The sequence below is a fragment of the Oryzias melastigma genome, linkage group LG21, assembly GCF_002922805.2.
Source record: "Oryzias melastigma strain HK-1 linkage group LG21, ASM292280v2, whole genome shotgun sequence".
NCBI lineage: Eukaryota > Metazoa > Chordata > Actinopteri > Beloniformes > Adrianichthyidae > Oryzias > Oryzias melastigma.
Genome location: NC_050532.1, coordinates 21,503,785 through 21,518,833, shown reverse-complemented (window position 1 = coordinate 21,518,833; position 15,049 = coordinate 21,503,785). Strand labels below are relative to the sequence as shown.

The window sequence follows — 15,049 nt, the reverse complement described above, 5'->3', positions numbered from 1 at the left end:
AATGAACCAGGATATAGAGGGACTTTAAGACCTCGTCTTAAAGATGGGCAGAAGTCAACACATTCTGTCTACAACTTAAGCCTGCATTAGAAGCCAGGACTCTTTAGTAAGAATGTCGAAGCCGATTTGTACTTGTCACACACCTGTTGGCAGTTTATCCCTTGAGCTTCACACTCCCATTTTAGCACCAAACACAATGCTTGCTGCTTTGACTTCTTGAATGAATGAAGATGTAAAATAATCTAAAAATAAAGTATCTGATTCCTCCCCTTAACCCCCGTCATCACTGACTCCTTCACTGAATCATTAGAGGCTCTCCGTTCGCTGCTCTACTGACTGTCATCCTTCGCTATTCCACTTTCTCACTTGCCATTTTATTTTTAGCATTCAAACAACTGGTCTCCTAAAAATGGGCCTGTCTTGTATGGGCAGGGGAACCGCGGTGCAGCTATGTATGGTATCCACCCCTCAAAGGCCTGACCGTCTCTTTTGCCTTTGTGTCCGCAGAGTCAAGACAGGAAGGAGTGCTCACAGGGGGACTCGGATTCTGAGGAAGTGGTTGGATTTCTCTGGGGATGCTTGGGAACTTGTACACACGGACCAAGTTTTACTAACTACTTCTCACGAACCATAACTCCCCAACGCAGGCGCTTTTGTGATTGCTGCAGACGATGCTCCACCTGTGGTTGTTCTTGCTCCCCTGCCTGAGCCTCGTGACTCTGTCGCCGGCTGAGAAGGGCCTGGAGTTCCCACAGTATGATGGAAAGGACCGCGTTCTGGATATCAATGACAAGAACTACAAGAGAGCCTTGAAGAAGCATGACATGCTCTGCCTTTTCTACCATGAACCCATCCCAGACAACAAGGAACAGCAAAAAAAACACCAGATGACCGAGCTGGTGCTGGAGGTGAAGTATGGTTGGCTTAACAACAGAGTTTGGCGCTAGTAATCTGACAAATGGGTTGACCTAAAACATGTTTGTGTTGAATGCATGACATTTTTCCAGTCATTTGAGACTATGCTGGCCTAATTCAACACTCCATCCCCACAGAAGTACATGTCCTGGTGTACAAATATAAGCCTTGCATGTCACGCTTTCTAACTCAAGGACACAACCACCTTCTGCTGTGCACTAGACAAAACAAGGTCTTTTGTTTTCTGGTCCTGCAAAGCAGCTGGAAGCTAATTGATTAATTGAATCGTTCTGCTTGAATGCCACACGGCAGAAAACAACTCCACTGTGCCCCGTTTCGTATTACACACGGCTTGACCTGTTAGAGGTAATGCGATCTGTCCAGATATTAGCCTCAAATGCTTCAAACAACACAGGTGGGCAACCATGGAAGCCAGATAGGTCAACAGCCTGTCTGGGATGCAGGAAGTGGAAAAACGCTGGATGTCATTAAAGTTTTTTATTTTATTTTTATCAATAACAGGTGTTTCAAATAAGGAAAATAGAGGTTGCACAAAACAAGAGAACAAATACAAGCAAAAAGAAAGTATCTCATTCGTGGAGGCAGTCAGAAGGTCCTAAACTTCAGTGATCATTCTAACTTTTAACAGCTTTAAAGTTTCAGAAAGTGGACTAAAGTTCAAACTGAGGCAATGAAGCTTTAAAGTCCCACTGAAGTCATTTTTTAATCTATTTTCAAAGCATTCCCAGTGTTTTTTTAATTACGAGTATGGGATTTTCTTGCCTAACTTTTTTAAAAGTGCTGTTTACAAAGACATAGTTTCTGCAGAGCGGCAGGGGTTCATTAGAAATTTACCTCAGAGTTGTAAGCGATCTGCTCTCCCACTAGCTAACAGCTCTCACCACTCCTAGCCTAACATTACAGGTGCAATAAAAATTGTGAGCAATATTGAAGCCGTACAGTTTTGATCCAGATCTCAGCTCAGACGAGGAAAAAAAAGACGTTCGTGGACGTTCACATTCAATGGTATTTGTCTGCATCAGAATGGAGAGGAATATGGAGCTTGTGGCTTGCCGTAGTGGCTTCTACATCACTGTTTCAAACAGCATTTTTTTTGTTCATTTGCTCCAGATTTACAAAATTAGAATAAAGAAAGACTCATGAATACCATTTTTAGCTTAAGTTGTTGTTCCCCATCATCAGAAAAATGTCACAAAAACATGTCAAAAACACAATTTTCATGGGAGTAAGTCTTAAATTTAAAAGCCAATTTCCCCAGTTTGGGATGAATAAAGTATTTTTATTCTATTCTATTCAATTAAGGCAAATTAATATGCGATAAGTGCTTTACACAAGTGTTTTACAATAAGACTTAAACGATGTTCATGATTTTTTGTCCTCATGTAGATGTCATTTTTATTATTTATATAGTTTGATTTGTATTATTTGTTTCCATTAGACATTTGTAAATAAAACCACCCCGTGTTTCTATTGGATGTTTGGTTTTCACGTGAAGGATGTGGAAAAGTTCCCATGATTGAAGGCTGAACCTGCAGGTTTGTGCTCCGTGCTGTAAAAGGAGAGGTCTCACACGTCCAGAGCTGCTCTTCTGTACAACAATTGCCAGATTAATTATATACAGTAAAGGGGTTTCTTTCTATGGTTAAATTTAGAACAAGGCAGGACTGGGATTATGTAACCTCATCGCTGTGAGTGAGCGGGCTGGGCACTTCTGTCATGTGCTGTAATCAAGGTTCACTTCACAATCATCGACTCCTTTCATTCTATTTAAACTAATTTCCTTTTTTAGGGACCAGAATTGTAATGTTTGTATGTTTCTTCACCTCATGATGTGTCTTTTGGCTTCAGCTTGTGGCTCAGGTGATGGAGGAAAAAGACATTGGGTTTGGAATGGTTGATGCACTCAAAGATGCAAAGGTGGCCAAGAAACTGGGTAAGTTAGCATGCGTTTTTTTTTGTCTATGACATCAGAAAAGAATTTGATGATTTCCTCTCTTGCAGGCTTGGAGGAGGAGGGAAGCGTGTATGTTTTTAAGGCTGACAGGGTGATTGAGTTTGATGGTTTGCTCTCTGCCAACACCCTGGTGGAGTTCTTGTTGGATGTGAGTAAAGTTATTTCAAGAGGGATTCTCAGCTGTTTGTTGCCATGAACACCAAGTTAAAGAGCTTCAGCTTCCGTCTGCCTGTCTCTAGTTACTGGACGAGCCTGTGGAAGTCTTGGAAAATAGTCTGGAGCTCAAAGCCTTTGATAGAATGGAGGCTGACATCCGCCTCGTCGGTTACTTCAAGAGCGAAGAGTCTGAGCGTGAGTGAAAAGATTGGATTTTTTGTCATCTCTTAGGGTGTTTTCAGACTGGACACATTTGGTTCACTTAAAGCAGGGGTGCCCAAATCCAGGTCTTGAGGGCCGCTGTCCTACATGTTTTCCAACAAACCTGTCATTGAAGCTCCTGATCTACGGAATCAACAGCAGATAAGGCAGGATTTCTGGAAAACCTGCAGGAGGCCGGCCCCCCAGGTCTAAAGTTTGACACCCCCTAGCTTAAAGTGAACCAGAGTTTGTTTCAGCCCATATCCAGAACACGTTTTCAGGTCTGAATGCACCCGAGCGGACTCTGGTCCAGGGCCAGGAGCCGCTCTCTGACCCATCTTTTGAAGTGGTCTTGAATCGCTTCCAAATGGACTGAGCTCCCAGTTCACTCGGAGTTTCCTCACTCTGAATAGCCTCCATGCTCGGGGAGGAACAACTGAACCAAATGGCCACCGTAGCCGGGCATTAGGGGATGTAAACAGAGTAGCGGGGCAACGATGAGACACAGCAAATCACTGAAATTTGAAGGCAGGCTCATTAAAACAACATTGCTTCTCACACTGTTTTCCAGACGATCTATTACATGTCATAAACACAATGTATCTTCAAGGTCTTCTCTTCAGTAACCGCCTTGTATCATACCTCCACCGTACCAAAGTAGCAGTAAAAACTGTTGTACCCGATGTTGATACAAACGTTCAAAATCGATCAACGAAATATAAAGTTTGAAAAAGTGAACTATCCCGACAAAGATTGCAAAGTGCAGGACTTCCATTATTATTTCTCTTGTTGCTTTGTCACGCCCTCATACTTCCTGGCCAATGACCGAAGAGCTCTTTAGTCATGTGGTTTTATTTACAAGTTTTGGTTTGAAACAAGAAAGTTAGTTTGAATGCAGACCAAAAACAAAATTCTGGACATGATCTAGATCGACAGACTTTTCCAGTCTGAATACATCCTTTCATCACTCTATAATCAAAAAATTACTAATTTATTTGTTTGTCTGTTTGTGATTGGCTAATTAGTGATCTGTGGTTCATACTACTTGTTCTTATTTTGTTGAGGTGCCGAGACAGGCGAATTTTTCATCTGTAAAATAAATAAATAAATAAATAAAGTTCTGTTCAACTTAACACATTTTCCTTTAAAATATATTAATTTTAATCCCCGATCCTTACATCTGTATCGTCATTCAATTATATCATTACATCCCACCTGATCTGTAAAAACTGACTCCAGTTTACTCATAAAGATACATCCCACAAATATTATTCCTAATAAATTAATGTGACCCAAAATAAAAACCTCTTATACAATCAGAAAACTCTGTTTCCTTTTTTCAGATTATGATGCGTTTAAAGAAGCCGCAGAGCATTTCCAGCCCTACATTAAGTTCTTTGCCACATTTGATAAATCAGTAGGTAACAAACTCACCAGCATTCCCGTTGCCTCAACAGTATTTTTGAGCTTGTCTGCTGCTGCTGCAGGTGGCCAAAGAGCTGACTCTGAAACTGAATGAGGTCGACTTCTATGAGCCCTTCATGGAGGAGCCCGTCACCATCCCAGGCAAGCCTCACTCTGAGGAGGAACTGGTCGACTTCATCAACAAGCACAGAAGGTAAAACATGTGCAAATCCAGCAAATTCTCCTTAAAATGTAGAAATAAACGTTTGTTTTTGTGTGTGACTGCAGACCAACCCTGCGAAAGCTGCGTGCAGAGGACATGTTTGAGACATGGGTCAGTAATAAACAGCAGGAGCATCATTTTGGTTGGTTTTTATTTACCAAATGCAGAAGCATAAATAGTTTTTCACCTGTATTCAGGAGGATGACATAGAAGGAATCCACATTGTGGCTTTTGCAGAGGAAGAAGATCCAGGTAAGAATGTGTGATGCTGTTGAAAGCAGCTTGATGATGTTTGCATGAATTCTGCTTAATACTGATCAAAGAAGTACTCGTGTAAAACTCCTATACAAGATTAACAAAGAACATGTTTAAGTATTTCAGCTAAAAATCTGTGTATTTGCAAGAGTCTGCTGATACGATACATATCCTGATACATGTCTTACAATAAAATACATCTCTCATGATACGTCTCATGATACGATACTTATCCCGGTACGTCTCACAATGTGATAAATATTCCGATGTGTGTCACATGATACGTATCATAATATATCCCAATAACAATTTTTTTCTTTTTTTTTTTTTTTTAAAGAGTACAAATTAGAGAAAAACTCCACCTGAATATTAACATACCATTCATTGCTGTAAAATAGGCAAATTAATTTTATTTAATGATCACAACACTCGCAGTCGGGGGTTTAGGTGGAAAACAAAAGTAAGATGCTGAAGGACGCTTATGAATAATTAAATATTGTCATGTCAGCCTTTCAAATCAGTACAAGTAACGACAAATTAAATATCGCAGAATATCGTCAAATTGACCCCCCCCCCACACCCCTGATAAATCTGGTGAAGAAAAGTTTGTTTTTGACTTGTTTAGAAAAGGTATTTAGGTTCTTGCTGTTTTCATTGTCTGTCTTTCAGACGGATATGAGTTTTTAGAGATCCTGAAGGAGGTGGCCAGAGAAAACACTCACATTCCTAACCTCAGCATCATCTGGATCGATCCTGACGACTTCCCTCTGGTCAGATGGACATTCATCTATAAATGGATGAACAGAGAAGCAGGCTGACATTCTCATCCACATGTGATCTTGCTTTTCTTCTTCTGCTGTTTCAGCTCATTCCTCACTGGGAGAAGACCTTCAAACTGGACCTGTTCAGACCACAGATCGGAGTCATCAATGTGACAGATGTAAGTCAGTCTGGAGAAAGCAGTCTGTCTAACACCGGAGCTCCAGTGCTTGCGTTGTTTGATTTACTGTAATTTTTCAACCGTTATCACGATCGACGTAATTCCAGTAGATACTTTAGAATCTACGGTGATCGTGTCAACAATTAAAAAGTTACAGTATGTTAAAGATTTTGAGTTTAAGCGTGAGAGCGACGCCTCAGGTGTTAATAGAGTAACCTCTCTCTGTGTTTGTGTGTGTGCACTTGTGCAGGCGGACAGTGTGTGGATGGAAATGGAGGATGAGGAGGACCTGCCCACACCTCAAGAGCTGGAAGACTGGATTGAAGATGTGCTTTCAGGCAAAGTCAACACTGAAGATGATGATGATGAAGAAGAAGATGATGAGGATGACGATGAAGAAGATGATGAAGAGGATGATGAAAATGCAGAAGATGATAATGACGAAGAGGATGATGAGGAGGAGGAAGATGATGACGACTAATTAACTATTTTCTAATCTGTCATTGAGAATTGAATGACTGTTTTTTGATGTGTTCTCATGGATCATTTTGATTAATCTGAAATATATTATTTAAAATGTTCCTTTTTGACTGTAAATAATCTGGAACGGATTTGGGGATAAAATAAAAATATGTGCTTTATGTGGAACAGAAGTGACAAATGACAAAAAATAAATAATAAGTAAATAATAGATTATTGTTCATGTTTTCTTGAATAACAAAATATTTGAACTTTGGATTTGTGGAATAAATGTCATAAAATGACCATCATGGATGGTCCTGATGATTCTTAAAGAGTTACATGACAGAAACAGAATCAGAGGATCTGTTGTCATGGTGACTTCCTTTAATAAGCAACAATCCCCTAAAGTTAAGATGCTGCATGAAGAAGTCCCTTCTAATTTGATTCAGCAATGATAAGTTCAGGTTTTCTTCAATAAACCTTGCATGAAAAAGATTTAAAAGGGATTTTAAAAAAATAAAAAATACCCGCAAAGAGTAAAAAGTACTACCGGTAAAAAAAACTTTGAAGTCATGCAAACTTAAAAATGTGTGAGAAGATATGGTATGAAGTCCAAATCTAGCATAAAAAAAACAAAATAAAAAAAGCAAATTTGACTACAATTACATTTTTTTGGCCAGTTTATCAATAAATTGAAATATTTCTAATTATAAGAAAATTGACATAACATAAACAAGCACCAACTAATGACTTTAGGTAAATGTGTCACAACAGGTCAACAACATCAAAAAGCTGCTTTAACACTGCACACCACTTCTTCTCAAGTAGTGGGATGAAATGTTCTTTTATATGCAGGTGCAACAGGTGCAATATGTACATACACTCAGGGTATGGTGCAATGTTGATTCTCTTCATTATTTATAATTTTTTTCTATTGTATATTTAGCTATATTCAGTCTATTTTACTTATTTCGCTTATTTTATTACTTCATTTGTTATTCTATTTTACTTATTTTGTATTTTTACTGCTGTACGGACACTGGTACTTGAATTTCCCTGAGGACCTCCAAAGGGATTAATAAAGTATTTTCTATTCTATTCTATTCTATTCTCTATTCTATATGTACTACAATAAAATGTAATTGCATATCCACTACAGTAGATGGCGGTGGTGCTCTTATTGTCAGAGTGTGCGCTGTATGGTGTACTAGGTTATATCTGCACCAAGAGAGCATGCACACAGATTGGGTGATCTAAATTATAGAAACAGAAGCGAAAGAAAAAAAAAATATGGAAAATATTTAACCAGGGTAAAAAAAAAAAAAAAAGATGGAGAGACGTAGATAATGAGAGAAACTTACTCAAGTATACTTTCAGGCATTCTACATTTTACTAAGGATTTACCGTCATACCAGAAGACGACTAGGAACTAGAGAACAGAACACTTCAACACAGATCACTATTATAAACACAAAAATAAAATGTTAAAGTTTGGGAAAATGCTTTTCACCCCCAACTTCTCCCCACATAGCACTGTTTTGAAAACAAGAAATAGATGTTTAAATCAGATTGCTATGATAATGCTGTGCTTTTTGTTTACTGATGATATGCTGTTATTACAAAACAGGTTTGTGACCAAATACAAAATTAAGGTTTTGAGTGGTTGTTATAACAAAGTCTGTAAAACAATTCCCAGTCCTTTACTAAATCTCATTCACAATATATTACAATATAATGCAATTAAACCGTTGACCATTAATGATATCCCCATAAAAGATTAAAAAAAAGTGCAATAACAAATTAAAAACTCTAACCTTTAAGCAAAAAACTTTCTGCAACTTTGATACAAATAGTAGACGTGACCTAGAAATCAATCATTTTCTTTGTAAAACATCCATTATCAACTAAAATGAAAGAAACACATTTTAAAATAATGTCATCTGAAACTGAAACATTAGAATATTTCTCTTATAGTTACAAACACATATAAATATTCTGGTCTGATATTCATAGTTGGTTGTCACTCAAAACTTTCAATATTCCCTCTTTTTCTTTACCTGATCTCTATTTTATGGAAGACCTGGACCAGAAAGTTTCTGATATTATTTTGGTCAAACATGTGATTAATTTATGTAAATGGAAAAACACTTTCTCTTTGTTAAATATCGTTTTGATTTATTTCCCTGATTATTTGAAGTGACTTCAACGCATTTTGAACGTCATTAATATATCAAAACTGTTGCTATTTTAAAATGTATCTTGGCATCCTTACCTAATTTTGTGTCTGTTATTTTTTGTACACTCTGCCATTTTTGTTCTTTTTTATACTCATTTCAAATGTTTGCTCACCCTAATTTGGTTTGTATATGAATAAACAAAGTTGGAAGAAAAAAAAAAAGTTTTATTGCTATGCCATGTAAAGTCACACAACATTTGACTATAAAATGAGAAGGAGGATCTTGTTTCAGCACCAGCTCCTAGCCAATCACGACTTCACAGGAATGGAGTATAACATTTGATCTCATAAAGAGAGGGTTAGTTCAGTAGCGTCACGTCTCCGTTCCATTGCAAACATGTCGGCACAGGCTGCTCGCGAGGTCCCACTGAGCACAGTAAGTTTCATTTTCTTTGATTTAATAAGTTTGACCTTAAAATGGAAAAAAGTTGTGTTCACATTCAGAAATACGCTAATTATAAACTCTACCCTGCTGGAGGTGTTTATCACCTTGGAAAAAATAAGGTTTTTTATTTTTAGGATGTTAGTTACCCAAAAATGTAAACATTTGATTTTTGTAAATAAATCCAGGCTGTGCTGTTTTTATATTGACTGTAAAAGGGAAACTACATATTCTTTTGATACAGTAAATGCTTTTTACATAGTCAGTTTTTAATGGTTCTGCAGGGATTTAAAAACTCACCATTGGAGTAAATTGACACAAGATAAAATCAGTTTCTTGATTTTAATATCTCTACTGACATAAAGACAACTGTGTATTAATTAAATTATTTGTTAGTATACATCAGTTTGACAAAAATGCTTTGTAACTTTTACATGTCATTTGTTCTTTTTTACTTTCAATTCCTATAGTATCACAAGAGTTTTTCTGTTATGAACACCATAAAATCATCTTTCTGTATCTTTAACAGAGTTAAATACATACTAGTCGACATTTAAGAGGATCTTAGAAATGAAACCTATTTTGTGTTTATCTGGAACTGATTTGCATTTTAATGTAAATGTTTTGAGGAAGTGTACAGGGACTACTGATACTGCTTTGTAGTTTAATGTAAATGTTTTGAGGAAGTGTACAGGGACTGTTGACACTGCTTTGCTTTAATGTACAAGGAAATGACTATTTGCACGTAATTCTCTTAAATAGGTGCAGTCAGTGTTTAACTTTTTTCTTAGCCGCACTTATTTTGTGTATTTGTGTATTTTATGTGGTACTGTGGAATTGGCCAGATTTATTTCGTGAAAGGTTGGGGTCAGGACACCCCAGACCCAGAGGAATGGTTAGGGTTACAGTAAGGATTAAGGTTAATGAACTTCTATTAGTTTTTGTGGTGGTTGCATGTAAATACATGTGAATACAATCATCCTACTGTAGGTTAAATGTTTGGAGGGTTCAAGATCTGTGATGCATTATTAATACATTTCAAATTTCTTCCTATATTACCAATTCACAAAAGTTGGATCTCATTCATTTGATATTTGTTTAAACTCCTCTCTTGCTGTTTTATTTATCATTACTTCTGATCATTTTTACTATATGCAGTTAAATGTCTTTAATGTCTTTGAATTGTCTTTATCTATAAAAGGTGCCATAAAAATATCTTTAAAAACTTACTCTACTTGTTTGAGTATTTTTTTTTGAATAATTCCATAACACTTTTAAGACGTACAAAACCTTTAAAATGTCTGTACATTTACATGCAGTCCCAATCACACAAGTGAAATTCTACGCCTGTCTTGCAAAATATTATATTTTATAGATTTTTTTTCATTAAATTTTTCAAATAAATCTCATTTGGTGTTAAAGTTTGATGTTAAATCAAACTAACTGATTGTTGTTGCAGCTTTCACCCAAGTATCTCCACTCCAACTCCACCAGCCACACATCACCCTTCAGCGCCATCGCTGCGCTCATCGGTGAGTCATCATCATAAAGTTTACTGTGAGGTAACCTATTATGTGGTTATATGAGAAATATAGAAAAGAATTATGATAATCATGTTTATAGTCGTTACTAATCCCTCCTTCACAGACAATGCCTACGATCCAGACGTCAGCGCCAAACAGTTCTGGATTGATAAAACTTTTATTAAAAAAAACTTGTGCCTCACCTTCATGGATAATGGAAATGGACTGGACCATGAAACTATGCAGAGGATGCTCAGGTTCAGATTATACTTTGTTGTGGTTTGAAAAATGGATTCTGTCTTAAAACTTTCCTGTACATTTCTGAAATTAAACAATGTTCTTTCTTTTTTTCCATTTGATTAAAATACACACAGCAGAAAAAAATATATTAAATTAGAAATGTAATAAGTCATTGTAAAAAAAATATATATTTATATATATATATATATATATATATATATATATATATATATATATATATATATATATATATATATATACACATTTCTTTTGTTCTCATTTTAGTTTTGGATACAGTGACAAGACAGCAGTTAAAGGACACGAGCCCATTGGGATGTACGGAAACGGCTTTAAGTCTGGATCTATGCGTCTTGGAAAAGATGCCATCGTCTTCTCCAGGTCAGAGAGTGGAATGTGTATCGGGATGCTTTCCCAGACCTACCTGGAAAAGATTGGTGCCGAACAAATTCAAATTCCTATTGTTTGGATTGAAGAGAGGAACTTGAGTGGCTATATCCTTTATCTGCCTGATGTTTGGCAGCTGTTTGAATTGATTTGGTTTGAATTGATCACATTGTTTTTCTGTTTGTTCCAACATTTTCTTCACCGTTTTCCTTCACTGTCTTCACTCTCGGTTAAAGCGGAGCACAGAGCCAGTCTTCAGGACATTCTGCGCTATTCTCTTTTCCAAACACAGGGGGAACTTCTGGCTGAACTGGATGCCATCACATCTTCCTTCTCTGAGGAGCAAACAGGCACAAGAATCATCATTTGGAATCTGCGCAGGTCTAAAACATAGCTATCCCCAGAAAACTGTAAAAAGAAAGCAAGAAATTTCATGGTGTAATACATCTAAACTGAGAATTGTGGGATACATGGCAGCTTATTCTTTCACAACATAAATGTTTTTTTTGTAAATTATTATTCTCTCTGTTTCTCAACAGAAAAACTGGAAAAGCAACAGATTTCGACTTTGAGACAGATCGCTATGATATTCGAATTCCCTCCGAGGCAATCAGCGACCATTCAAGAGGTTGGGATAGGATCTCTTATATCCCTGAGACTGTTTACTCTCTACGGGTAAGAAGCAGAACATTTCCCCAGATTTGTTTAGTTTAGATGTTTGTCCCTTTGCTTGTCTCTGTAATTTCATAGCTTGAGTTTGTCTGACGAAAGGGTGTCCATGAATAAACAAACATTAATCTGCATCAAAAATGTTCCTGTTTGTGTGCAGGCTTATTGCAGCATTCTGTACTGGAAACCGCGGATGCAGATAATGCTTTGTGGTAAAAAGGTCAAAACAGTCCTAATTGCTAAAAGCCTGGCCTCTACAAGAAAGAAATTTTATACCCCGAAATTCCTGGTATCCTTGCCTGAAGGTATCAATCTGCTTTTGCTTTTTTTAAGTTTCTTTTACTGGTTTGTATGTTGTTTCCTTAAATGTTATTCTAGAGAAAACGCGTTCCCATAATTTTTGGTTTCAACACCAAATCAAAAGATCAGTACGGTGTCATGATGTATCACAAAAACAGGCTAATCAGAGCTTATGAGCGTGTGGGCTGCCAGCTCAAGGTGGGTAGCGTCCACAGGTACATTTTTTTTTTTTACTTTGTGGTGGATTTTAAATGTTAGCATTTGCTGCATTTTACAGGCACATAACATGGGTGTCGGAGTCATTGGGATCGTAGAGTGCAACTTCCTGGATCCGACGCACAACAAACAGAGCTTTGCGGAGTCTGATAAGTACAGGTATGAACTGAAAATGTTAGGGGTCTGATGATTAATCAACTTAGTTGATGAATTGACTTATATTCATACTATCCGACCAGATCAATCTGTCTGAGGCAAGTTGTTAAATGAACTGTCTGGTTTCAATATATTACTCTTTGTGAGATATATTTTTTTTTTTAAGTTTTACAAACTTTACTTCTCCAAACAGAAAAACCATGAACAATTTAGGAGTAAAACTGGAAGAATACTGGAAGGATAGGGAGAACGAGAACAAAGATAAAGACCCAAACAGTTCCATACCAGTGGAGGACACAATGTAAGTAAAGTTGAAATGACTGTGGACAATGAAATTATCTGAATTAATTTAAACAAATTGACTCCCCAGAAAGGGACCAGACCGGAACTGGGTGCAGTGTAATGAATGCCTGAAGTGGCGAAAACTCCCAGATGACACTGATAACAATGAGCTGCCAGATAAATGGTTCTGCCAGATGAACCCGGACCCTGAGTTCTGGTAAAAAAAATATTTGTTCTCTTGTTTTTTTTGGCAATTTTTTTTTAATCATTGAAAGCCTAAATTTTATCCATTTGCTTCTAATTGGATTAGCTATGGGTGGTACTCGCCTTTCAAAAAAGAAGTTTCATGTTGGATTTCAACTAAGGCAAAAAGATGCAAGAACTTATTTAGACTTTTGAAGGACAGAAACTCCCATTAATATAAAAACGAGAAATTTCTAACCATTCAGGTTCCCAAATATTTTCACATCAAAGCCAACAATGAATCTTTTTACCATTTTAATTTCCTAGGTATGTTTACATTAAAAGTGGGGTCATCTGGACCTCTTTGTCCTCCACTGCTGTAGGACAAATAGTCTTACACTGCTGGATTTTATTATTTAAGTTTGCAGTTGTACCTTGATAGTTTTGGTTAGGTAGCCAATAGAAGGGAGCTGCTGACTCCAACGGTCGACGTGGCTGGATCAGCAGTGTTCCTGACGTATTTCATGTTTGACCATGGAACCATCATGGAGAGATAAAAAAGCTACATGTCGCTCTGGAGCTGCAGGTTGCAGACCCCTGATCTACTGTAAAAGCATTCCCAGTATTTGTTTTTCTCATTTTTCTCCTGCAGGAGTTGCGATATAGACGAGGAGCCTGAAGACTATGACGATGGCCAACCACTGTACCCCAAAACCAACAAGCAACAGTGAGGAAGTTTTCATTTTCAGAAGGAAAATACAAAATAAAATACTTGCACTCATTTTTAAAAGTTATTTATTACAGCAAGTGGGCAGACAAGAAGAAAAAAGAGAAGACAACACAGACGGTACATCATCTCCTGGTGTGATGGAGTTTTATTTAACCCTGTTGTTTAAATGTTTTGATTGTGGCATTAATATAAGATTTTCCCCCAAAAAATGCAAAATGCATTTCTTGTTGTTGTAAGGATCAACAATATGTATTTTTACTTTGTTTGTGATGGTTTTTAAATGTTAGCATTTGCTGCATTTTACAGGCACATGACACGGGTGTCGGAGTCATTGGGATCACAGAATGCGACTTCCTGGATCCGACGCACAACAAACAGAGCTTCGTGGAGTGTGATAAGTACAGGTATGAACTGAAATTGTTAGCGGTGTGATGATTAATCAACTTAGTTGGTGAATCGACTTATATTCATACTATCTGACCAGATCAATCTGTCTGAGGGAAGTTGTTAAATTAACTGTCCGGTTTTAACATTTTCCTCTTTGTGAGATTTTTTTTTTTTTTTAAGTTTTACAAGCTTTACTTCTCCAAACAGAAAACCCATGAACAATTTAGGAATAAAACTGGAAGAATACTGGAGCAACAGCAAGAGGGCAGACAAGAAGAAAAAACAGAAAACACAGAAGGTACATCATCTCCTAGTGTGACAGAGTTTTTTTTAACTCTGTTGTTTAAATGTTTTAATTGCCGCATTAATAAACGATTTTCCAAAAAAAAAAAAACAAACACAAATTTCTTCTTGTTGTAAGGATCAACAAGATTTTAGACAGCTTGAGGAGAAGTGTTTTGCTGTGAAAGAGTAACAGCTGTTAACAAAAGTTTGCGTCTAATCATACAGTATTTAGTTAACAGTAGTTTGTTAATTATTCTTGAACATGCTGAAGGTATCGCCACGCCATAATAAATCCTCTAAAATCCCATAGACATGTCGGCTTTAAGGGGAGCATGAACCCCACCTTTCAACCAATCAGCGCTCAAATGTGACATTTTCATACAGAAAGTACATCCACTCTGATTCCCCTCAGACAATGAGTGGAAGATCCTCAAAATGTAACCCCCCACCCCCCTGGCTTGTTGGGTTCTCCACTGAGACATCGGTGGGGGCCGCGGCCGGTCTGGCTGCCTAGGTCCCGTTGG

At 37.2% G+C, this 15,049-nt stretch overlaps 2 protein-coding genes across 2 annotated transcripts in view; both read left to right on the top strand.

The window, feature by feature from the left end:
* Nucleotides 1-397: 397 nt before the first annotated feature.
* Nucleotides 398-6,760, top strand: casq2 (calsequestrin 2). The gene is made up of 11 exons (XM_024286719.2): nt 398-908; nt 2,785-2,869; nt 2,938-3,038; nt 3,130-3,241; nt 4,591-4,664; nt 4,735-4,865; nt 4,940-4,985; nt 5,072-5,126; nt 5,799-5,899; nt 5,995-6,069; nt 6,320-6,760. The coding sequence occupies exons 1-11, from the start codon at nt 672-674 to the stop codon at nt 6,548-6,550; spliced, it is 1,248 nt and encodes a 415-aa protein (XP_024142487.1). The 5' UTR covers nt 398-671; the 3' UTR covers nt 6,551-6,760.
* A 2,145-nt stretch (nt 6,761-8,905) lies between these two features.
* The window catches only part of LOC112154831 (MORC family CW-type zinc finger protein 3), a 13,405-nt gene continuing 7,261 nt past the window's right edge, over nt 8,906-15,049 (top strand). Inside the window, exons 1-15 of the mRNA XM_036209637.1 lie at nt 8,906-9,143; nt 10,609-10,681; nt 10,797-10,929; nt 11,198-11,424; nt 11,542-11,698; nt 11,857-11,992; nt 12,147-12,275; nt 12,365-12,484; nt 12,564-12,661; nt 12,852-12,959; nt 13,029-13,157; nt 13,776-13,850; nt 13,928-13,970; nt 14,160-14,257; nt 14,448-14,538. Coding sequence (XP_036065530.1) covers nt 9,105-9,143; nt 10,609-10,681; nt 10,797-10,929; nt 11,198-11,424; nt 11,542-11,698; nt 11,857-11,992; nt 12,147-12,275; nt 12,365-12,484; nt 12,564-12,661; nt 12,852-12,959; nt 13,029-13,157; nt 13,776-13,850; nt 13,928-13,970; nt 14,160-14,257; nt 14,448-14,538 — 1,656 coding nt within the window. The 5' untranslated portion in view covers nt 8,906-9,104. The remainder of the gene's footprint in view (nt 9,144-10,608; nt 10,682-10,796; nt 10,930-11,197; nt 11,425-11,541; nt 11,699-11,856; nt 11,993-12,146; nt 12,276-12,364; nt 12,485-12,563; nt 12,662-12,851; nt 12,960-13,028; nt 13,158-13,775; nt 13,851-13,927; nt 13,971-14,159; nt 14,258-14,447; nt 14,539-15,049) is intronic.

Excerpts from the sequence above, each read along its gene's own strand:
- casq2 (XM_024286719.2), top strand. The coding sequence starts at position 672 with ATGCTCCACCTGTGGTTGTTCTTGCTCCCCTGCCTGAGCCTCGTGACT. Across the intron at positions 909-2,784 it reads TGACCGAGCTGGTGCTGGAG|CTTGTGGCTCAGGTGATGGA; the intron begins GTGAAGTATGGT and ends TTTTGGCTTCAG. Across the intron at positions 5,900-5,994 it reads ATCCTGACGACTTCCCTCTG|CTCATTCCTCACTGGGAGAA; the intron begins GTCAGATGGACA and ends CTGCTGTTTCAG.